General features: G+C 33.7%; 1 protein-coding gene across 6 annotated transcripts in view; it reads right to left on the bottom strand.

Moving 5' to 3' along the window:
- Nucleotides 1–25,188, bottom strand: part of COP1 (COP1 E3 ubiquitin ligase) — a 249,419-nt gene that overhangs the window by 108,731 nt on the left and 115,500 nt on the right. For all 6 annotated transcript variants that reach the window (XM_053605282.1, XM_053605283.1, XM_053605284.1 and 3 more), the window contains 2 exons: nt 23,229–23,343; nt 18,171–18,306 (listed from right to left, as the gene is read on the bottom strand). In XM_053605282.1, the coding sequence (XP_053461257.1) occupies nt 18,171–18,306; nt 23,229–23,343 (251 nt within the window). The remainder of the gene's footprint in view (nt 1–18,170; nt 18,307–23,228; nt 23,344–25,188) is intronic.

Here is a 25,188-nt window from a genome sequence, read left to right as displayed (position 1 = left end):
ATGGAACAGAATAGAGAACCAAGAGATGAATCCAGCTACTTACCGTTATCTGATCTTTGACAAACCAATTAAAAACATTCAGTGGGGAAAAGATTCCCTATTTAACAAATGGTGCTAGGTGAACTGGCTGGCAACCTGTACAAGACTGAAACTGGACCCACACCTTTCACCATTAATTTAGATTCTCACTGGATTAAAGATTTAAACTTAAGACATGACACTATAAAAATACTAGAAGAAAGCACAGGGAAAACTCTTGAAGGAATCGGCCTGGGCGAATATTTTATGAGGAGGACCCCCCAGGCAATTGAAGCAGCATCAAAAATACACTACTGGGACGTGATGAAACTAAAAAGCTTCTGCACAGCTGAGAACACAGTAAGCAAAGCAAGCAGACAGCTCTCAGAATGAAGAAGATATTTGCAGGTTATGTCTCCGAAAAAGGTTTAATAACCAGAATCCACAAAGAACTCAAACGTATAAGCAAGAAAAGAACAAGTGATCTCATCACAGGCTGGGCAAGGAACTTGAAGAGAAACTTCTCTGAAGAAGACAGGCACACGGCCTACAGACACATAAAAAAATGCTAATCGTCCTTAATCGTCAGAAAAATGCAAATCAAAACTACTTTGAGATACCATCTAACTCCAGTAAGATTAGCCCACATCACAAAATTCCCAAACCAGAGATGTTGGCATGGATGTGGAGAAAGGGGAACACTTCCACACTGCTGGTGGGAATGCAAATTAATACATTTCTTTTGAAAAGATGTTTGAAGAACACTTATAGATCTAAAAATAGATCTGCCATTCAATCCCATAATTCCTTTACTAGGTATATACCCAGAAGACCAGAAATCACATTATAACAAAGATATTTGTACCAGTATGTTTATTGCAGCCCAATTCATAATTGCTAAGTCATGGAAAAAGCCCAAGTGCCCATCGATCCAGGAATGGATTAATAAATTGTGATATATGTACACTGTGGAATATTATGCAGCCTTCATTAAAGATGGAGACTTTACTTCTTTCATGTTTACATGGATGGAGCTAGAACATATTCTTCTTAGTAAAGTATCTCAAGAATGGAAGAAAAAGTACCCAATGTACTCAACCCTACTATGAAACTAATTTATGGCTTTCACATGAAAGCTATAACCCAGTTATAACCTAAAAATATATGGAAGGGGGAGAGGGAGGGGAGGATTGTCAGAGGGAGGGTGATTGGTGGGATTACACCTATGGTGCATCTTACAAGGTTACATGTGAAACATAGTAAATGTAGAATGTAAATGTCTTAACACAATAACTAAGAAAATGCCAGGAAGGCTAAGTTAACCAGTGTGATGAAAATATGTCAAATGGTCTATAAAACCAGTGTATGGTGCCCCATGATCGCACTAATGTACACAGCTATGATTTAATAAAAAAAAAGAAAAGAAAAAAAAGAGAAAAGGGAACACTTCTACACTGCTGGTGGGAATGCAAACTAATACGTTCCTTTTGGAAAGATGTTTGGAGATAATTTAGGGATCTAAAAATAGACCAGCCATTTCGATCCTACAATTCCTCTACTAGGTATATATCCAGAAGACCAAAAATCACATTATAACAAAGATATTTGCACCTGAATGTTTATTGTAGCGCAATTCATAATTGCTAAGTCATGTAAGAAGCCCAAGTGCCCATCCATCCACGAATGGATTAATAAATTGTGGTATATGTACACCATGGAATATTATGCAGCCTTAAAAAAGATGGAGACTTTACCTCTTTCAATGTTTACATGGATGGAGCTGGAACATATTCTTTTTAGCAAAGTATCTCAAGAATGGAAGAAAAAGTATCCAATGTACTCAGCCCTTCTATGAAACCAATTTATAGCTTTCTTATGACGGAGGAGAGATGGAGGGGAAGGGACGAGGGAGGATGGATTGGGGAAGGAAGGTAATTAGTGGGACCACACCTATGGTGCATTTTACAAGGGTACGTGTTAAATTTACTAAGTGTAGAATATAAATGTCTTCACGCAGTAACTAAGAAAATGCGGTGAAAGGTACGTTAACCAGTTTGATGAAAATATTTCAAATTGTATATAAAACTCTCAGCTGATTATTCTGCTATTCAGTTTACTGAAAATATAAAAAGAACAAGATAATTTCCAAACGCTCCCACTACCACATCCTCCACCAACTAGCGCTTATTACCAATATATTGTAGAACCTCTGTAACAAACTGGTCAACATACAGAGGTGGTCAACATAAGGAATTAGGCCTACTGTACTGATACGTACATGTGGTATATGTCTAGTCCATGGAAAATAGGTCAACTTAAAGAGGTAGTCAATGTAGGAAGGTGGATGTTCTATTGTACTTTAATAGTTAATATCCTCTGTGGCCTCTCTTGTCACTCTGAACGAATGATTCCTGCTCCTAGATTTGACCAAGATGTATACATGTACACTAGATTCTATCCTTGTTTGCCTATTCAAGAAATGTTTCCTAAACTCAACTCCTCTCTCCTGTACATAGGACACTACAAAAGCTTTGAAACAGATTGTGTTATGTCCATTATTTCGTGTCTAAGAAACACAATCGACAGAGTTCTTTCTGATTCACCCATTCAAGTTTCAACTTGCTCAGTGTATCAATGTTACCAAGAGAGCTTCATTTGTTTCTGTCCATATGGATTTTACATTTCTTGATTTCAGAATGACCCATGTATCATCAATTTTTCCACCTATCCTGGATCTTTCCCATAAGCCTTTTGATGTTTTTCTTCCTTTTTAAGTAAAAAAATAATACTTCTTGTAACACTATTTCTATTTTAGCTACCACTCAATAGCAGAACTTTGTAAAAGAAAAAAAAAATTATCCGTAATCACTGACTCCAAATCCTTTCTTCCCATTCTCTTTAATCCATTGGAATCAAGCTTTTGTCTCCAACACCAAAGATGTTATATATCAAGGTCAACAATGACCACCAGGTTGTTAAATATAACAGCTAATTTTACCTTCCTTGAATAAAAACAATATCACATAAATGATCACTTCTTCCTAAGTAGAGCTGATTTTTTTGCCACCTTACTGACAGCTTTCTCAGAGTCTACTTTGATCATTCCCTCTCACTTTCATACTGAAATTATATTAGAGCTAAGTCCTTATACCTCATCTCCTTTTTATCTATGTAGACTTCTCTGGTGACTCCATCCAGTCTCACTGCTTTATATCTACACAGTACACAGATAACTATCAAGTGTTTGTCTCCCAAACCAGAACTCTCTCTTTACTACTGCCTGATGCCTACTTGATAGCTCCAATTTTAATCTAATAGGCATTTTAACCTGTTCTGAATTGTGTTTCTGAATACCCTGCAAAACATCTTATTTCGCTTAGTTTTCCTTTAGGTTAACTAACAATTTACACCTTTGGTTTATTTTAAAAGCTCATGGATTTGTTGTTTTTTTCATAATACATTCCCATTTTTAAATTTATCTTATTTAATCTCCTTCTACTTTAAGTTTATTTTATTCTTTCTCTAACTTCTTTGGTTGGGTACTTAATGAGTTTATTTCATTTTTTCTTCTCTATCAAAAATTCATCAATAATTCATTTACTAGTTAATTCAAGTAAGGAATTTTGTTCTGAGGACTTTTAGTTATGTCCCATAGGTTCTACTACACAGAAGTTTCATTACAATAGTCTGATTTCCATTTTGATACAAGAATGTCCAAAATAGCTTTTAATTTCCATGTGATAGAAATTTTCTATGTTTGTTATGTCTGATATTAATACACTGTGATCAAAGGATGCTGTTTCTACTCTTTTTATTTTCTTTAATTTGAAGTTTAGTATATGTTCTAGATCATATACATTTTCTGGTATTCCACAGATAGTTTAAAAGGAAGTATATTCAGCCAGGCACGGTGGGAAGGGTGGCAGGTGAATTGCTTGAGCTCAGGAGTTCAAAACCATCCTGAGTAAGAGTGTGACTCCATCTCTACTACAAACAGAAAAACTAGCCAGGCGTTTAGGCAGGTGTCTGTAGTCCCAGCTACTTGGGAGGCTGAGGCAAGAGGATTAATCAAGCCCAAGAGTATGAGGTTGCTGTGAGCTATGATGCCAAGGCACTCTACCCAGGGCAACACAGTGAGACTCTGTCTCAAAAAAACAACAAAAAAATAAAGTGTACTCTTTACAAATGTTTGTATATGTGTTCTAGCTTGTTAATTATATTATTTAGGGCTTCTACAGTTTTGTTTTTGGTCCACTTAAGTTGTCATGGACTAAGATCTGATCTGATTTAAAATTTCCTATCATTAAATGTGTCTATTTATGGCAGCACCCATAGCTCAGCGGCTAGGGCACCGGCCATGTACACCAAGGCTGGCAGGTTCATGGTCTGGGCCAGCTAAACAACAATGACAACTGCAACAACAACAACAACAACAACAACAAAATAGTTGGTGTTGTGGAGGGCGCCTGTAGTCCCAGCTACTTGGGAGGCTAAGGCAAGATAATCACTTAAGCCCAAGAGTTTGAGGTTGCTGTGAGCTGTGATGCCATGGCACTCTACCTAGTGTCTCAAAAAAAAAAAAAAAAGTGTCTATTAATAATTTATTTATAATCTGTGTTTTAATAAGCTCTCCAGCTGATTCTGAGGCACCATACTAAAAGCAGAGTAGTAAATCTGCAAGGAAAAGAATATTGTCTAACATTTACTTTGTATTTACAATGTATCACACAAGATGCTACAATAATTTTAAATTCGCATTTCATCTCATTTAAATAATGAAATTATTTGAGACTATTTCTAGGGCTTCTATGGTTTTATTTGTTTTTGGTCCACTAATTTCTAGTTAAGCTAGATATTAAGAGCGATAAAAGTTCCAAACCACATGACAATTTGTTCTTTCAAATTGGTCCTTCTGTCCCCTATTTCAAATAAGGAACTATAAAGATTTACAAAGGGCTTCTCCTATAAAAGTAGTCAATATAATTGACTATGTGTGAATAATTACATTATTTTTCTTCCATATGTTTCATCCAAAAAGTTCAAAAATAAACTATATCTTCCTCTTAAACTTGCTAAGTGCAATGATAAGCCCAGTCTTTAACATCCATTACTACTTTCACCACAAACTTCTCCAAGAAATGACATAGTAAAAAGAAGGAATACTACCCAACACATTCTATGAAGCAAACATCACCTTGATCTCCAAACCAGGAAAAGATCCAACAAGAAAAGAAAATTATAGACCAATATCACTAATGAATATTGATGCAAAAATATTCAACAAGATCCTAGCAAAAAGAATCCACCAACATATCAAACGAATTATACACCAAGACCAAGTGGGTTTTATCCCAGGGTCTCAAGGCTGGCTCAATATACGTAAATCTATAAATATAATTCAACACATAAATAAATAAACAAAGACCACATGATTCTCTCAATTGATGCAGAAAAAGCTTTTGATAATATCCAGCATCCTTCATGATCAGAACATTTAAAGAAAATGGGTATAGAAGGAGATTTCTTAAACTAGTAGAGACCATCTACAACAAACCTACAGCCAATATCATACTGAACGGAGTTAAATCGAAACCATTTCCACTCAGATCAGGAACCAGGCAAGGTTGCCCATTGTCTCCAGTGCTCTTTAACATTGTAATGAAAGTTTTAGCCATTGCAATTAGGGAAGAAAAGGCAATCAAGGGTATCCATATAGGGTCAGAAGAGATCAAACTTTCACTTTTCGCAGATGATATGATTGTATATCTGGACAACACCAGGGATTCCACTACAAAACTCTTAGAAGTGATCAAGGAATACAGCAATGTCTCAGGATACAAAATCAACACCCATAAATCTGTAGCCTTTATATATACCAACAATAGCCAAGCTGAAAAAACAATCAAGGACTCTATTCCATTTACAGTAGTGCCAAAGAAGATGAAATATTTGGGAGTTTATCTGACAAAGAACGTGAAAGATCTCTATAAAGAGAACTATGAAACTCTAAGAAAAGAAATAGCTGAAGATGTTAACAAATGGAAAAACATACAATGCTCATGGCTGGGGAAAAAATCAACATTGTCAAAATGTCTATACTACCCAAAGCAATATACAATTTTAATGCAATCCCTATTAAAGCTCCATTGTCATACTTTAAAGATCTCAAAAAAATAATACATTGTTTAATATGGAGTCAGAAAAAAACCTCGAATAGCCAAGACATTACTCAGAAATAAAAACAAAGCAGGAGAAATTATGCTACCAGACCTCCGACTATACTATAAATCAATAGTGATCAAAACAGCATGGTTCTGGCACAAAAACAGAGAGGTAGATGTATGGAACAGAATAGAGAACCAAGAGATTAACCCAGCTACTTAGTGTTATTTGACCTTTGACAAGCCAATTAAAAACATTCAGTGGGGAAAAGATTCCCTATTTAACAAATGGTGCTGGGTGAACTGGCTGGCAACCTGTAGAAGTCTGAAACTGGACCCACACCTTTCACCATTAATTAAGTTAGATTCTCACTGGATTAAAGATTTAAACTTAAGACATGACACTATAAAAATACTAGAAGAAAGTGCATGGAAAACTCTCGAAGAAATCGGCCTGGGCGAATATATTATGAGGAGGACCCCCAAGACAATTGAAGCAGCATCAAAAATACACTACAGGGACCTGATGAAACTAAAAAGTTTGGGCACAGCCAACAACACAGTAAGTAGAGCAAGCAGACAGCCCTCAGAATGGGAGAAGATATTTGCAGGATGTCTCCGACAGAGGTTTAATAAACAGAATCCACAGTGAACTCAAACGTATTAGCAAGAAAAGAACAAGTGATCCCATATCAGGCTGGGCAAGGGACTTGAAGAGAAACTTCTCTGAAGAAGACAGGCGCACGGCCTACCGACACATGAAAAAATGCTCATCATCCTTAACCATCAGAGAAATGCAAATCAAAACTACTTTGAGATATCATCTAACTCCAGTAAGATTAGCCCACATCACAAAATCCCAAAACCAGAAATGATGGTGCGGATGTGGAGAAAAGGGAACACTTGTACACTGCTGGTGGGAATGCAAACTAATACGTTCCTTTTGGAAGGATGTTTGGAGAATACTTAGAGATCTAAAAATAGATCTGCCATTTGATCCTATAATTCCTCTACTAGGTATATATCCAGAAGACCAAAAATCGCATTATAACAAAGATATTTGTAGCAGAATGTTTACTGCAGCCCAATTCATAATTGCTAAGTCATGGAAAAAACCCAAGTGTCCATACTCATGAATGGATTAATAAATTGTGGTATATGTACACCATAGAATATTATGCAGCCTTAAAGAAAGATGGAGACTACACCTCTTTCATGTTTACATGGATGGAGCTGGAAAATATTCTCCATAGCAAGATACCCCAAGAATGGAAGAAAAAGTACCTAATGTACTCAGCCCTAATATGAAACTAATTTATAGCTTTCATATGAAGGCTATAACCCAATCTCAGTACAAGAATATGGGGAAGGGGACAAGAGAGGGGAAAGGAAGGTGATTGGTGGGTCCACACCTAGGGTGCATCTCGGAAGGGTGAAGTTTACTAAGTGTAGAGTATAAGGGTTTGAACACAGTAATTAAGACAATGCCATGAAGGCTATGTTAACCAGTTCGGTGAAAATATTTCAGACTGTATATGGAACCAGCACACTGTACCTCATAATTGCATTATAGTACACAGCTATGATTTAATTAAAAAAAAAGAAAGAAATGACATAGTTTTAGACAGACTAAAACAATAAAAGAAACTATGTTAGTGTCACTACCAATCTTAAAAATCAAATATAACAGAATAATCTGTAGAAATTCAGGAAAAAGACTTTTAAAAATCATTGCAAATGTCTCCAGGAAAATAACAGTTATAGACTAATGAGCCCTTTTTAGTCAAATCCTATAGCATTTTATCAGATTTCCATAAGCACTTATTATTCTCTACCTTGAATTTTAGTTATTTGTTCTTTAATGAATAAATAAACAAGAACCCACATTAGATACGAAATAGACTACCCAGTATCAGAAGTAGAAAGACAAAGAAGTATTCTGTGCCAAAGATGAAAACAACTTTTCTCTGACCACAATATCCATGCCACTCTCGCTCCCTCGTTCATTATTCTCACCACAATTCTTGACTTCCATACAACTGATTTCACTACCTTTTGCCTATCTCTCAACCCACTTCTATCTTCATTTCCTTCAGTATTCAGTTTAAATTCCAGTCCATAAATTTAATCATTCTCATCATGTCATCTTATCCTTTTACAGTCACACATAAAGTACAACTATTTTAAATTGCACATGAATTCCACCCTGTGTATTGGATTTCCTTACTTCCACTCTTGCTTCTGTCCAATTCATTCCTCATATCACAGTCTGTAATTTCAAGACACTTACAATACTTTATTCTATATAGGGGCTTAAGGGTTTGTCTCCCCACTATCATGTACATCATCAAGCACTTAAGCTGTTTGGTGTAAATAGGGATAATAAAAAGAATTAAAATAACAAACTATTCTAGACAAATATATACCTGGATTTACAGAAAGATTTTCTAGGCAAAAAGCTAGAGCTTTATTTTAAAAAGTCATAAGCATGTATGGCAAGTACCTTCCAATGAAGCCTATTCCACGTTTGCACGTTAATGACTACAACCTTAAAATGTGGCTTTGAGACACCAGTCCCACTATTATCTCTTGGATACCATACACTGCTTTGTGGCAAACCTTCACAATTAATTAATGCTTGCTTTATGGGAATACGTGTAGTATTTTTTAGCTTATGGCAGTGGTTCTCAACCTTCCTAATGCCACGATGTATTTTCACTGTTACAAAGGGTTCATGACCCACAGGTTGAGAACCACTGCTTATAGTTTTACTCTATGCTACTAACAAGAGACTTTGAAAGGCAAATGAAAATAGGAAAAGCAAGAGGAATTGATATGAGAACAGGGAAATTTTAAGATCAAAGTTATGAGGGAAGGGAGCACATGCAGTGATTTCCAAAGTTTAAGTTTAGATTCTTTGTTTCAACTTTAACCTATATCTTGAATATCTGAATTGTCATATAGGTAGGAAAATCAACATTTGCTGACCATCTTCTATTTGTTTATCTATTTTAAGTCGTTAGCATGAATTTCTATTTCTGTCATGTGTCACTAGTGATTCACAAACTTCTTTTTTAGCCTAGGACACTTTCTTCAAAGGAATACTTAACCTTGATTATTATTTGATTAGCAAGCAAATATGTAGACATAATATGGACAACTACTAGAGTCCTACTTGCTCCAGATCCTTCCCCAATAGCCCAGTTTTCCATTGATTCATGCATTCATTCAATAAATATTTACTATTGAGCACCTACCATGTGCCATACATGAGGATGCAGCAGGAAATAAGGCAGATAAGACCCCTGCCCAGATGAAGCTTCCAGCCTAAAATACAGTTTAAAAAATAACTACTTTAAAAGATTGGTCCTAGGCAAAATTCTGGGAGGAAATCCTTTCTTCTGTACTCCCATTCATATCAGATCTCACCCCAACCCCAGATGGCCAACAACTCTTATGATAATAATAGAAATAGAAATAGCTTATGACAAAAAAAGTACTTGAGTTGCATTTAAAGTCATACCCATTCCTTAGAAAACAAGCCAATAATTACATGGGGGTCTGTTTCTAAGAATAAATTTAAAGCTCATAAGTATTCTACAATAAAGAATATATTAAAAGCTATCCTGTATCTGGATCACTATTTGCTGTTATTATAAATTGAAATATAGCAAAACAATACTTGTAACTCACTATACTTTAAAAAAAATTTAATTTGAATAGTTTCAAACTATGACAAAACTGATATAGGTGTAATATCCATATTAAAATTCAAAAGATATTCATTTTTAAGGCCTACTTAAGACAGTGAAATAGGGATACAGTATCAGAACCTCAAAAAGTTTAATTCCCTTTTTTCCTTCTAGGTGTCTCTAATGTGTTTCCTGAAACTTTCTGTGAGGTTTCAATAGAGACTGAAGTGAGCAATAGAGTACTAGAACTAAGGTATGCCTAGGTTCAAATCTCAGTTCTGTCCATTACTGGCACTGTATTGATCTTGGACAAGATTACAAAATTTCTTTCTACTTCAGTTTCCTCATCTGTAAAATGAGATTAATAGCAATACCTTATCACATAGGATTCATATAAGGATGAAATGAGTTAGTGAATTCGTGTAAAATATTTATAATCGTTATTTAAAAAGGAGCAAGCAAACACCACATTCCCAGTGTAGAAACTGATCTAGCATCAATGAATGCAATATCATTTTCTTCTTAGGAATTTACTAATGCCTGATATTACGAAAATCTGAGCAAACAAGCACAAATGTTGAAGTAATCTTTAGAGATAGAGTATATAACAATTTTGACCAAAATAATCTACGTAAAACTGAAACAGAGAATTCCAAAACAACCATTAACTACTAAATATTGAGTGAGTTTAAACTACATAGTTTCAAGCCATTCCTCTCTGGTAGCCACTAAACACCTAATGTAAGAAAAAATGGAAAATGTAACATTATTGTTAAGTGTAAGAAGAATGTAGTATATTCTTTCCTTTCCATTATTTGCTACTGTAAATCTAGGACCATCTGGTATTTATGACTGGTGAACTTCATAGGCCATCCATTTCTGTATCTTGTCTATTGTCTAATAATTGAGATAATGTCAAAGTAAACAAATGCTGCCACCTTGTGGACTGATGGGCATGGTAATAACCCCAACCAGAGGAAGAAAGAAAAGTTTAATTTTCTGGTTCAACTTTGTCTTAGCATGATTCTCACTCCAACAAGCAACCTAAGAATGTTAACTCCACTGTTGTGAGAAAAATAATAAAAGAAATTTTGAAAAGAATAAAAACATAAGGAACTAACATTAGACATATTTCATCTGATTTTACAGTAGGAATCATTATTTCTTCTACAATGTAATGAAATAATGCACCGAATTGAACCTACTTTCTCTAACTTTATCTTCTTCCTGAAATTCATTAAATTTCCTTTTTTTTTTTTTTGAGAGGAATTAAACCCCTTTAAAGTAAATTTATTATCAATGATATCTTTAAATACGAGAAACTAAAAAAAAAAAAAAAACTAGGACTGTAAAAGTTTTGAAGAAATTTCATGTCTTTGTCTCTATCATTCAACACTGCAAATTCTTCTTTCAAAAATGTTAATTCGATGTAATTAAGAGAAAAGAATGAACGTTAACATGCAAAATAAACTAAAGGTACCTTTTAAATTTATTTTAAATAAACACTGTAACTAACCACATTTTTTCCAGTCCTGCAAATGGAAAGATCTTACTTAGGTCTTCCTAAAACAGTAAACTTCTGCTTCAGAATGTATACAGTTTTGATATAAATGTGCTAGTATAATTAAGATTAGTATTTTTTAAAATCCAGGAATTATTAATAAATCATGCTTTAAAAAAAAGAAAAATACCCCCACTCAAATCAAACTAGAATGGTTTTCAATAACGGGTTGGGGGGACTAATTCTGGACAATAACCAATCAGATGCTGCTTTTATAATATTATAGTAAAAAGGAAATTTTTAATTTTTCATTAAATCATAACTATACATTCATGGGATACAATGTGGTGATTTGATATACAATAGGGAATGCTTGAATCAAACTGATTAACATAACCATCACCTCATTTATTTATTTATTTATTTTAACAGTTTAACAGTGACAGCCACCCTAGAAAAAAATTGTTTTTTCCTTGGTGCCACAGTGTCTTAATATAGAAATAGGATAAAAAAACTTCAAAAACAAAATGATCTTTCTAATTTAATGAAAAATTTTTTATTGTTCATTCTTTCCTGTGCTTGAGTTAATAGAACTCATGAAGTGCTAGGATCAAATTTTTACACTGCAGACCACACAACATACTTATTGAATTTGTTTCTGAGAATTTAATCTTTTGCCACAAGTATTTAGTTGTCTCTTGCATGGACCTTGAGTGGTCCTCAATGATAACCTCTGAATCATATCCCCCATGTATGTGCAACAATGTCACATGACTGCATACTAACACTATGGTAATCAGAGAACACAGTCCCATATGTATGGTTGCATGCTTGGGCAGGCCAGCTGGAGCAGGGCTTCAGGAGATGGGGGAGATTGAGGTGAGGCACAAGGGCTGATTGACAACAAAAACAATGAGAAGAGGTTTCACAGTGCACAGGCATGCTACTAATCTGCCTGCCTAATCCACCAGTTCTGTATGTTTCACAAGGCCATAGGCTCAAAACTAGCAAGTTAAATACAACTCACATGGCAGTTAATGTGTTAATAAAGAAAATACAAGATGGGATGAATTCACAATGGTCAGGGCCATTAATCAACATTACAAGAGAGCTTTAATACTGATTACATTTTAGCTTGAGTATAGTTATCACATAATTACAATCTACTGTTATAAGTATTAGGTCACTATTACAAACAAACCACTTCACAAACTGAAGCCTTTAAAAACACATATTATACGTTCTTAACAGTAATGAACAAATTAGGTAATGATGTTACCCTGTTTCTTCAAGCTACATTGTTTCATAAATTATTCTTATATTTATCCATAAAAGCACCAAAATAAGATGGGGAGTTCTCCTGAACCCGAGTATCACATCTGGCCTGTTTACGGTTATATACTTTGCCTAGTCCACATTAAGTTGTAAATGACTTTTTGTTAAATAAATTATGTAATTAAATGAACCTCAAAACCTGTTGTATTTTTAAATTTTACTCAGTACAGTGCATAAGGAAAAGTCACATTGTCAACAAATAGAAAAAGAAACAAATGTGAGATTTTTGTCTTATTAATTACTGAGTTAAATACCTGGTAGAGTATAATAAAAGGTTTCTTGAAATAGTCTCTATAGGTAATGACTTAAATTTCAAGCTTAATTTCCTTATACATAAATACATAGTCCTGCAAATAAAAAGCATGCAAAGCTTTAGTAATATTTGTTAAGTTAAAACTTCCAAATTCCTGATCTTAATCAAAAACATTTTATTAAGGTTTATTCATTCTAGAAAATTTAAACATAAACTAGTAATTTGATGATACCAAGGATTACTGCTATTGTCTTAGATGGGATACAGTCATGTGGTTTTACAATGTCCATTTCAAGAGATGGAGATTCTTAACTATGTAGGGGTAAAATGACACAGGATCTAGAATTTGGTTTATAACATTTAAGCAAAAAAAAAAAATCCAAAATAAGAATGAAAAGGCTAAATGAAGTATATCAAATCTGAATCACTGATGAATCTAAGTGATAGTTATGGGAAGAAATGTTAGTTCATTTTCTCTATTTGTGTGTACTAGAAATTTTCATTAAACATTTTAAAAGAATGATCATCCAGCTGATGGCAAAATAAAAATAATATAAGTCAAGCTGGGACTTGTCAAACATGCACCTGTAGTCCCAGTTACTTGGGAGGCTGAGATGGGAGAACTGCTTGAGCCTAGACCAACAGTGAGACTGCATCTCTTAAAAAAAATAATACACACACACACACATATGTACATACATACACATATATACATTTACTGTACATATATATAACATAACAGGTCAAAGAAAAAATCAAAATGGAAATTATAAGTATTTTGATAGATACCTCAAAACATGTTATATATGATAAATACATGTAATTTTGTTAATTAAAAATATTTAATAAAAAGAACAGCTAAAAAATTTTGAACTGAATGAAAATGAAAAAATATCACAACAGTGTTTGTATGATGCAACTAATCCAGACTTATAGGTAAATTTATAACACAGAATACCTGTATTAAAAAAGATGGCAATTAAATGATCTTAGTTTATACCTTAAAAGATTAGCAAATAAGAGCGAATGAAATTCAAAGAAAGTAGAGAAAGGAAATAATAAAGAGCAAAAATCAATGAAACAGAAAAGAGAAAAATATAGAATTTCAATAAAACCAAGTGTTGGTGCTTTGAAAGGATCAATAAAAACGATACATTTCTAAGCTAGACTATTTAAAGAAAAAGTAAAGGAAAAAAATCAGGGATGAAACAAAGATCATCATAGAATCTAAAGATATTAAAAGAATAATAGCCTGTAGTCCCAGATACTTGGGAGGCTGAGGGAAGAGAATCGCTTAAGCCCAGGAGTTGGAGGTTGCTGTGAGCTGTGCGAGGCCACGGCACTCTACCGAGGGCCATAAAGTGAGACTCTGTCTCTACAAAAAAAAAAAAAAAAAGAATAATAAGACAATATTATGAACTATGTGCAAATAAAATCAACAACCCAGATGACTTGGAAAAATTTCTTAAAAGACACCAACTGATAATGCTAAATCATGAAGAAATGGTTAATCTGAACAACCCTAAATATCATAAGGAAATTGAATTTGTAGTTAAAAATTTTCCTGCGATGCTTCACTGGAGAATTTCACAAAGTATTTAAGGAAGAACTAACACTAAGTCTGTACAAACTCTTCCAGAAAACTGCAGAGAAGGGAACACTTAAGAGGGGACACTTAACACTTGCTATCAAACTTGCTATCAAAACCAGACACAGACATAGTAAGAAAACAAACTATTACTTCAGTACTACTACTTCAGTACTACTAACATTTGCTATCAAAACCAGACACGGATATAATAAGAAAACAAACTACTATTTCAGTACTTGATATTGCTCTATTCAAGATTTCTAAATCTTTCTGGCTGAGTTTTGGAAGGTATTGTGCATCCAGATAGTGGTCCATCTCCTCTACATTTTCATATTTCTGGGAATAGAATTTTTTGCAGTAACTGTTGAGAATCTTTGGTATTTCTATGGCATCTGTTGTAATTTCCCCTTTATCATTTCTGATTATAGTTATTGAGATTTTTCTGTTTCTGGTTAGTCTACCCAAGGGTTTTATCGATTTGATTAATCTTTTCAAAGAACCAACTTTTTGTTTTGCTGATCTTCCAAATAATTCTTTTGTTTTCAATTTCATTTAATTCTGCTCTAATCTTGGTTATTTCTTTTCTTCTGGGTTTGGAGTTAGATTGTTCTTCCTTTTCCAGTTGCTTGAGATGGCCTAGTAGGTTGTTGACTTTCTTTCTGTTTCCTTGATGAAGGTATCTAATACTATAAATTTCCCTCTAAGGACTGCCTTTGCAATATTCCACAGGTTTTGACAGTTTGTGTCTTCATTATCATTTTTTCCCAGAAATCTAATGATCATGTTTTTGATCTTATCTATAACCCAGCTATCATTGAGCATAAGACTTTTTTTTTTTTTTTTGAGACAAAGCCTCAAGCTGTCACCCTGGGTAGAGTGCTGTGACATCACAGCTCACAGCAACCTCCAACTCCTGGGCTTAAGCAATTCTCCTGCCTCAGCCTCCCAAGTAGCTTGGACTACAGGTGCCTGCTACAATGCCCAGCTATTTTTCTTTCTTTCTTTCTTTTTGGTTGCCACCATCATTGTTGTTTGGCGGGCCCAGGCTGGATTCAAACCTGCCAGCTCAGGTGTATGTGGCTGGCACCTTAGCCACTTGAGCCACAGGCACTGAGCCTCAGCATAAGATTATTTAGTTTCCATGATTTTATTTGACCATGAAGATTTCTATTGCGGTTGAGTTCAACTTTTATTTCATGGTGGTCTGAGAAGATACAGGGACAATTTCTATTCTTTTAAATTTGTCGAGGTTAGTCTTGAGTCCTAAGATATCATCAATTTAGGAAGATGACCCATGGGCTGATAAGAATGTGTATTCAGTTTTGTTAGGATAAAATGTTCTATAAATGTCTGTTAAGTCCATTTTGTCTAGGGTGTTGTTTAAGTCCGTTATTTCTTTGTTTTGTATATGCCAATAATTGTCAAGATGAGAATAAAATCAAAGATTCTATTCCTTTTATAACAGCACCAAAGTAGACAAAATACCTGGGAATACATCTAATAAAAGATGTGAAAGACCTCTACAAAGAGAATTATGAAACTCTGAGAAAGGAAAGGAAATAGCTGATGTCAGATGTTAACAAATGGAAGAACATATGCTCATGGCTGGCAAGAATCAACATAGTATAAAATGTCATACTACCCAAAGCAATCTATAGATTTAATGCAATCCCCATCAAAGCACAGATGTCATACTTTAAAGAACTTGAAAAAATAGTACTTCAGTTTATATGGAACCAGAAAAAAACCCAAACAGCAAATATAGTTCTTAGAAGTAAAAACCAATCATGTGTCACCTTGCCAGATTTCAGGTTATACTACAAAGCTATAGTGATCAAAACAGCATGGTACTGGCACAAAAACAGAGACATAGATCTTTGGAATAGAGAATCTAGAGATGAACTTAGCCACATATCATCATTTAATCTCTGGTAAGCCTACCAAAAACATGCAATGGGGAAAAGAATCCTTATTTAACAAATGGTGCCGAGGGAACTGGTTACCACCATGTAGAAAACTGGAACGGGACCCATACCTCCCACCATTGACAAAAATTGATTCTTGTTGGATAAAAGATTTAAATTTAAGTAATGAAACAATAAAAATTCTAGAATAGAGTGTGAGGAAAACATGTGAAGATACTGGCATGGGAAAAATCTTTATGAGGAAGGACTCCCCACCTCCAGCAAATGCAGCAACACCAAAAGTAAATAACTGGGGTTTGATCAAGCTAAAAAGCTTTTGTACAGCTAAGGGTACCACAAACAAAGCAAACAGACAGCCTTTGGAATGAGAGAAGATTTTTGCATGGTATCAATCTGACAAAGGCCTGATAACTATCTGTAGATAACTCAAATTGAACAGTAAGAAAAGTACAAACAACCCCCTCTATAACTGGGCAAGAGATATGAACAGAAATTTCCCTGAGAATGACAGATGAATGGCCAAAAAACACATGAAAAAATGCTTGTTTTTACTCATCAGAGAAATGCAAATCAAAACCACTCTAAGATATCACCTAACCCCAGAAAGAGTAGCCCACATCACCAAGTCCCAAAACACCAGATGCTGGCGTGGATGTTGAGAGAAGGAAACACTTCTACACGACTGGTAGGATTGCAAATACAGCTTTTTTGGAAAGAATTATGGAGAATCCTCAAAGATCTAAAAGTAGACCTTCCATTTGATTCTAAAATCTCATTACTGGATATCTACCTAGAAGAACAAAAATCATTCTATCACAAAGACATATATACAAGAATGTTTATTGTGGCTGAATTCATAACTGCCAAGTCATGGAAGCAACTCAAGTGCCCATCAACCCATGAATGGATCAACAAACTGAGGTATGTATATGTATGTCATGGAATACTATTCAGCCATTAAAAAGATGGAGACTTTACATCTTTTACATTTACCTGGATGGAGCTGAAATACATTCTTCTTAGTAAAGTATTGCAAGAATGGAAAAATAAAAATCCAATGTACTCCATACTAATACAAAATCAATATATAAGCAATTACACGCTCATAAGAACAATAAAACAATAGCACGGGGTAAGGGGAGGCTGGAGGCAAGAGGGGGGAGGATGATTGCCAGCAGAAAGGAGGGCATGAGGTGGGATCTCACCTAATGTGCACATTGTGAGGGTGTATAACACACTCCCTGGGTGATGGCTCTTTTACAAATGGAATTTTACGCTGGAAGTGAGAACAATGTAACCTAAAAATTTGTACTTAAGACATTAATTTGAAATAAAAAACTAATTTAAAAAATAATTAAAAAAAATAAAAAGCAAATTAAAAGACATACAAACTTCCCCAAAAGATATCTTTACAAAAACACACACACACACCATAAGATAAAGTCATTTCCAACTTAAAAAAAAGATGGAACTATAACCCTATAAAACGGATACTATTAATTGTTCCACTTTAGAGATGAAGAAATTCAGGATAAAAACTTGCCTAAGACCACATAACTAATAAATAGTTGGCAGGCAACTTAACTTCAACATACAGGCTTTTACCAATAATGCTATTTATAACAGCTTCTCCATTTTATTAGATTCTACATATTCCTAGAAAAAAAATCGTAAGAACTGTGCCCAACACTTACCTGGAGACTATGCTGGAGCCATTATAGAGATCACTAGCATATGACAATGTAGCCAAAGGTCGTACTGAATTATATCGAGTAAACTTAGACAAGCATTCCTGAAATTCATCCAACTGGCTTGCAGTTCGGCTATCATCTATTTGAAGAAAACAAAATATAATTGATGACTTGAACTATAAAGTAAGTCAAAGAGCAATGTCCATAGACTAAAAATTACATTTAATATATAAAAAACAATTAAAAAAATTTAAAGTGAGATTAATATGTACAAATTAATTAGCTGGTCTTTCAGCTTTAATAAAAAGAAGTCTTAGTAGTTCTTTGAAAGACATTGTCTCTTTCCACTCTGAATTTCTTCAGCAATAATTCCTTAGAAAAACAAAAACAATAAAAAATCTACCAGCTGAGGAAAAGTCATTTATTAAAACAAAAATCCTTTATCACTGGAGAAAATGAAGATGGAATGAGGATTATAAATACTGGATGTGTTACTTTGTTAGTTTGAAGGAACATGTTTACAGGGACAGATGTTTATGCTCATGTTTATTTACGGTTTTTAATAAACACATTTTAGATGAAAACCAGTTTTTGAATAAATTAGTTTGCATAATACTTTGAAGTGTTTCAAATCTTATTCTAGGAAGAGAATAGAAAACTACAATGTATGAATAATTCTCTCTTAAAACAAAACAAAATGTTGACATTATCCCAAAAAGTACCTCCATCAAGAAAAAATAAAGTCTTACTCAAAATGTCTTGTTAGAATACGGGAAACAATAATCCTATCCAACAGAACACTACAAATCACTTGGATAAAATCCATTCAATAGAACTATTCACAGCTAAATCATGTGAGATTTAAATCATAAAATCAAATTATTAAATACCTGACAATATCTAGTCTCCAATTTAGAAGATGGTCTACAGCAAAAGCACAAATAAAAAAAAAATTCATTGGTTTTCAAAACTGTTTAAAGTTTGGGCTTCTATTTTCCTTTGCTAAGGATTGAAAGAATAATGTGTACTTTAGCTTCCTAGACTGTAACTGACAGAAGTCTCTCTTTTCACAGCTTCTTCCTTATTTAAAGCTCATTTTCATAATATAACTTTTTCAAGGTAAACTTCCATGAGTTCCCTTCTTAGGAACTTTCAGTTCCCATCTGAAAGTTACAGGCGTAATGGAATTAAGATGTAAGAATCATTAAGTCAAAAGAGTTACAGGATTTTATAATAAATAGTAAAGAATTTATTTATCTGCAGAGTTTAGGTTATCTTGAAGATAATGTCTGCATGAAGAAATTTATCTAACAATTATTAAAAAGAAAAACAAATAACCATTACTTAAGGAAAAGGAAATTTTTGTCCCTAATATTATGAAGATTTAAACAGCAAGCAAATTCAACAACCTAGATTGAAAGTGTCCAATTTAGTAGTGCTTCCATTCTAATAACAGCAAAAAAGATAAGTAGCATGCAATATCATAATAGCATTGAGATAAAGCTCCTGGCTCCACAAAAATTATTTCCAGGAAATTCAGCAAATCATGAATACTTGTAAAACATGGTGTACTGAAAAAAGTCATCAACTGCACTACAAAAGAGTTTGGATATGATAGCTAATTTTTTGAAACAGGCAATCCTACTACTGTAAGTTATTTAACCTAATAAATACTGAGAAGACAACTGATTTATTCATTTAAAAACTCTTTTCATGCTATATTTTATTCTTTTACATTCTGACATCACTTCCTAAGTACATAAAATGACCAAGTATTCAAGAATGTGTATTATGTTGAAGATCATAATCTTTGCTAACCGGATTCCTGCTTTTCACATAAGCTCAATAATATCTACTTTAAACACAAACTATAAAGAAAACAGTAAAATTAGTTACTTTAGTATGGTAAAGTACAGAAATTGGTTTCCACATATCTGGCCATGATAAGGTAGAATTTTATTTGGTGTTTTATGATCAACATCCATAACATATTTGCTGGTATGTATCAGTTGTCCTAATTACAGAGTTGTTAGTAAAAGTATGTTTGTTATCTCTTTTCTTTCTCCTAAAGCTTCATAATTTACTTCCTCTTTCAATTACAATTATTAATACAAGATATTAACAACTTAATATTCATCTCTCATTTTCAAATTTAGAAATAAAAGTTGTGGAGGGAGGTGGAGTTATGGATTTTCATTTGAAAATAAGCAAAGGACAATCAACCTCTTAGGTAGCCAGTAGCTGAGAACTTAAAATTTCCCCTTTACAGTCAAAGGCACTAGGAGAACTTCAAATTCGGCAATTATGATTATGGTAGCAAATGTGCAAATTAGATAAGATTAATATGCTATTCCTGAAAACTAGAGACATGTTTTTAAGTACAAGGAAGCTATAGCCACACACATAAAAATCTATCTAAGCCTGGCATGGTGGCTCATGCCTGCAATCCCAGCTACTCAGGAGGCTGAGGCAGGAGATCATTTAAGCCCAGGAGCTAGAGACCAGTCTGGGCAACTTAGTGAGAGCTGATCTCTAAAAAAACCAATTCTGGCTCAGCGCCTATAGTTCAGTGGCTAGGGCACCAGCCACATACACTGGAGCTGGTGGGTTCGAGCCCAGCCTGGGCCTGCCAAACAACGACAATTATAACAAAAAAATAGCTGGGCACTGTGGCGGGCGCCTATAGTCCCAACTACTTGGGAGGCTGAGGCAAGAGAATTACTTAAGCCCAAGAGTTTGAGGTTGCTGTGAGCTATGATGTCACAGCACTCTACCCAGGGTGACACAGTAAGATTCTGTCTCAAAAAATAAAATAAAATAAAAAATAAAAACAAACAAACAAAAATTCTAAAAATTAGCAAGGTTGGTGGCGCATACCTGTGGTCCTAGCTATTTGGGAAACTAAAGTGGGATGATTGCTTGAGCCCAGGAATTCAAGAGGTAGTGTTGAGATATAATCACATCACTGCACTCCAGTACAACAGAGTGAGACACCAACCTCCAAAACAAAAATCTAATTTTCCTCCTGGTTTTTATCTTATTCTGAAACTGTGCAGTAGCGCTACCCTTCCCCAAAATAAATTAAATTGGCTTGTGATTTCTTTTACTATTCCATATCCTGTCTATACTGCTAGTGACTTAAAATTTATTAATAATGATAGCCTATCCCAATCTCTGCCCTATCTTTTTATTTTTATAAAATGTCTGTTACTTGTCTATAGTTCTTTTTAAACACTATACCAACAAATAACATATGAATGAGTTAACATGAACTCTGCTAGTTAGAATGCAAGTTTCAAGTCACTTTCAATAACAACTTTCTATTATAGTTTAGATTTATAGACTAATACAGAGGCTCTAAAAAGGGCTCAATTCTCAGGCAATAACTAAAAGCTTTCCATTTGTAAAAACTGTTGATCACTAATTTCAAACACACAAACAAACCTTGGCTTCCCATTTGGTCTTCTTAGGAAAAAGGCTTTGTAAATCTAATACATTTTTTCCCTCCACCACCAATTCTGAGGCAAATTTGTCTGAAGGATCTACACAATATATAGATTATAATACAAATATGTTTATTCAAGAGAAAACCAAGGCCCACTTTTAACAACGAATAAAATATCAGACATCTTTTCCTTGGTAGTCTTCTTTCTGAGCAGGTATACTACTTATGATATTAACTGAGCACCTAAGGTGTACCAAACATTGTGTTTACTATATATAACCTATAACCCTTATAAAACCCATGAGGGTTGGTATCAATGTCCCTACTTCATCAATGAGCAAAGACACTGAGAAAGGCCAGAGAAAGGAGAGGTAACGAAAAGAGACAAAGTCATATTAGTTCTCTACAGCAATAAAAATATCCTATACTATCACATGTATGTTATTTCTTCTATTCTGAACATGTTTCTAATTATCTTTTTCAGATAATTCATACTAGCCCAGCTCAAATATTACTCCATGGAAATTTTTACACTGATCATTCCCTTATATCTCCCCATATTTTCAACTTGGCTTTTCACTCTCAGTTGTATTAGTGGATATCATGTAAATAGAGTATAATAATATCTACTATTATCATAATATCTCTACATATAATACATAATACCACAAAGAATTATTTACCTGTTATTGCCCCCCACTAGATTTGTAAGACTGTTTGACAGTAAGATCAGTTCTTTCATCCTTTTATTCTTAGCATAAAATATTATTGATATTCAACAGGCGCCAACTAAATGGAACTTATTTTTCCTATTTTCCTTATTTTCATGGCTTATTTCTCTTTAACTTCAAGTAGCTCACTAAATAAAATTTAAAATTCCTAGCACTCTGGGTGGCTGAGGCAGGAGGATCTCTTGAGACCAGCCTGAATAAGAGAGAGAGTCCATCTCTACTAAAAATAGAAAAATTAGCCAGGCATTGTGGCAGGAACCTGTACTACCAGCTATTCAGGAAGCTAATGCAGGAGGACCACTTGGGCCTAGGAGTTTGAGGTTGCTGTGAGCTGGGCTGACACTACAGCATTCCAACCTGGGTAGCTGAGTAAGATTCTGCCAAAAAAAAAAAAAAAAAAAAAAAAAAATTCCCAAATAAACTGATGGTTAGGTAGAAGAAGTAAGTTCTAATGTTTTGATAGCAGAATAAAATGACTATAGTTAGCAATGATTTATTATATATTTCAAAGTAGCTAGAAAAGAGGGGTTGTAATGTTACCAACACATGAAAATAAGTACTCAAGGTGATGGATACCCCAAATACCCTGACTTGATCATTATAGATTCTACATATGTAAAAAGCACTTGCATGTACCCATCAATATGTAAAATATAATAAAAAAATTTTTTTCTTGTCAAAAAAAAAATTCCCACTGAAAAAGAGAAAATAGCCATTAGAAGGCAATATTCCCCAAGATCACTAAGAATAATGCTCTGCTAGAGAAAATTAAAAATACATACTTTCACTCTGCATCTAGGACTTCCCAGAAATCCAGCAGAAAAATCTAGAAACAGATCTGAAATATCAATCTGAGATATTTTAAGAGAAGGGTTGAACATGTACCTGAGATACGAGACATCCTTGTAGAAAAGTAACATTGCTCTAAGTCTTCAAAATGAGCAGTGAGTCGTTTTCGTCTTGAGGCTAATGTGCTGTTATACCAAGGCTGTTTCTTTGTCTAAGGTAGTAATAAGAAAAGATACTTATATTGTAGAATAAACAATATTCTTCTTTTGCACAGCTTGCATATTTGGTTTCAAAAGTTCATCACAATAAATTGAAAATGGTGAAAAATTATAGTTCTGAGATATTTTTTAACTTTTAAAGTGAAAACAGGAACCAAGCTTATTTACAGAATGATTAAAACTAAAAAATGGTCTAACAAATAAGCACTGAAGGCTAGTTTTACAAGACTGAAATGAGAAACACCTTCAATTCCCCAAATTAAATGAAAATAGACTCTATCATAAGTGCTATTTTAAAATTTAAAATTTTGAGAATTTTAATATCGTATCTAGAAATTGTTAGAAAAGAATCATCAAATAGAAAAATAATTAGATTTTCATCATCCCCTTATTGTAGCCTTACACCCTCTGAATTACAGGAATAATTCTTGACTATAGAAAATATTGATTTATTCTTGATTATTAGATTAAGAGGCATTAATATATATGAAAAAACTTGACATATATCAGAACAAAATAACAAAATCAAATAGATATGACAAAGATAACAAATTTGAAATGTTAGCATATAAATCCTATAAAAAACCAAAAATCTATGATTCTAATATAAATGTTTGTAACAGAAAGGATGAGACAATTGTTAAATAAATGGTTATATCTATTATGTGTGAGGCACATAGATACAGAGATTAGATATATAACGAGATCTTGAGATGACACAGATAACCAATAACTATAACACAATGTCAAACGCATAAAGAATTACTAAGGCATTACAGTGCACATTATAATGCACCTCTGCTTTAATAAAAGTACACAGAGATGAGAATCACACTTTAAAGCATTGCTTCATTTATAAGAAAGATAATTTCCAAAGACATAAAAAAACAAACAGGAAGCTGAAATCAGGTGATGGTAAACAAAGAGCAGCAGTTGGGAGGGTGGATGGGAAAAAGACAAGGGGACAGACAACACTTTATTTGGGACAAATATCTAACTACATAAGAACAACTGCTTAAATTGGGATTTGGAGAATTAAGCCTGGGGACAGCAGCAAGTGGAGAAAATAATAACAGAATTCACAAATTGGAGGAGATATTTGAAGGAATTATTTAGAATGAAGGAAAAAAGTCATGAAGATAGGAAATTTAAAAAGGAAAAGCACAAAAGAATAATGGTTGCTTCAAAATTGACCCTTGGCTCGTGTTCATACATCAGTTTAATTACTAAAATCTCAAATAACACTAATATAAAAGGCTAAAAATGTGCTAACTGTATAGAAATAAATATTTTGAAATACAAATTGGTTCCAGATAGTCCATAAGACCAATCATTAAACAGAACATAATCCCAAGAAAAGCTCTATAGCCTGTAAGTAGATACAAATGTGGCTACAAATCAAAATTAACACTCAATAACTGTGTTAATTTATCCAGACTGTCCCAAAGGGAAATGGCCACACTCAAAGATAATCAAATTCCAAAGCAAAAATAGAAGCATATAAATTATCTTATTTGGCCATTGGAAAAGGTTTAAAAAGAAGTCCTTAAATAAATGCTGGAAAGTTAGCAAACATACTGAGATGATAATGAGATGATTATATAAAAAGATCATTTAGTGTCAGCTTGTAAATTATAAAAAAAAAAAAACTTTACAAATTTAACTCTAATTCCCAATGAATCCAAGTAAAATGAAAACAGAAAAGCACTTAAAACTGAATATTCTATTTCATAAAGTAGTGGCAAAGAATATAAAAGAAATGAGATCTTCACAAGACCAATGAAATCAGTGTTTGTATAATAAAAGAAGTGACTCACCACAGCAAAATTCCCTGTTAA

This window comes from Nycticebus coucang, chromosome 10 (assembly GCF_027406575.1).
Source record: "Nycticebus coucang isolate mNycCou1 chromosome 10, mNycCou1.pri, whole genome shotgun sequence".
In the NCBI taxonomy this organism is placed as follows: domain Eukaryota; kingdom Metazoa; phylum Chordata; class Mammalia; order Primates; family Lorisidae; genus Nycticebus; species Nycticebus coucang.
Note: the sequence above shows the minus strand (reverse complement) of the source record. Positions and strands in the feature narration are given on the sequence as shown.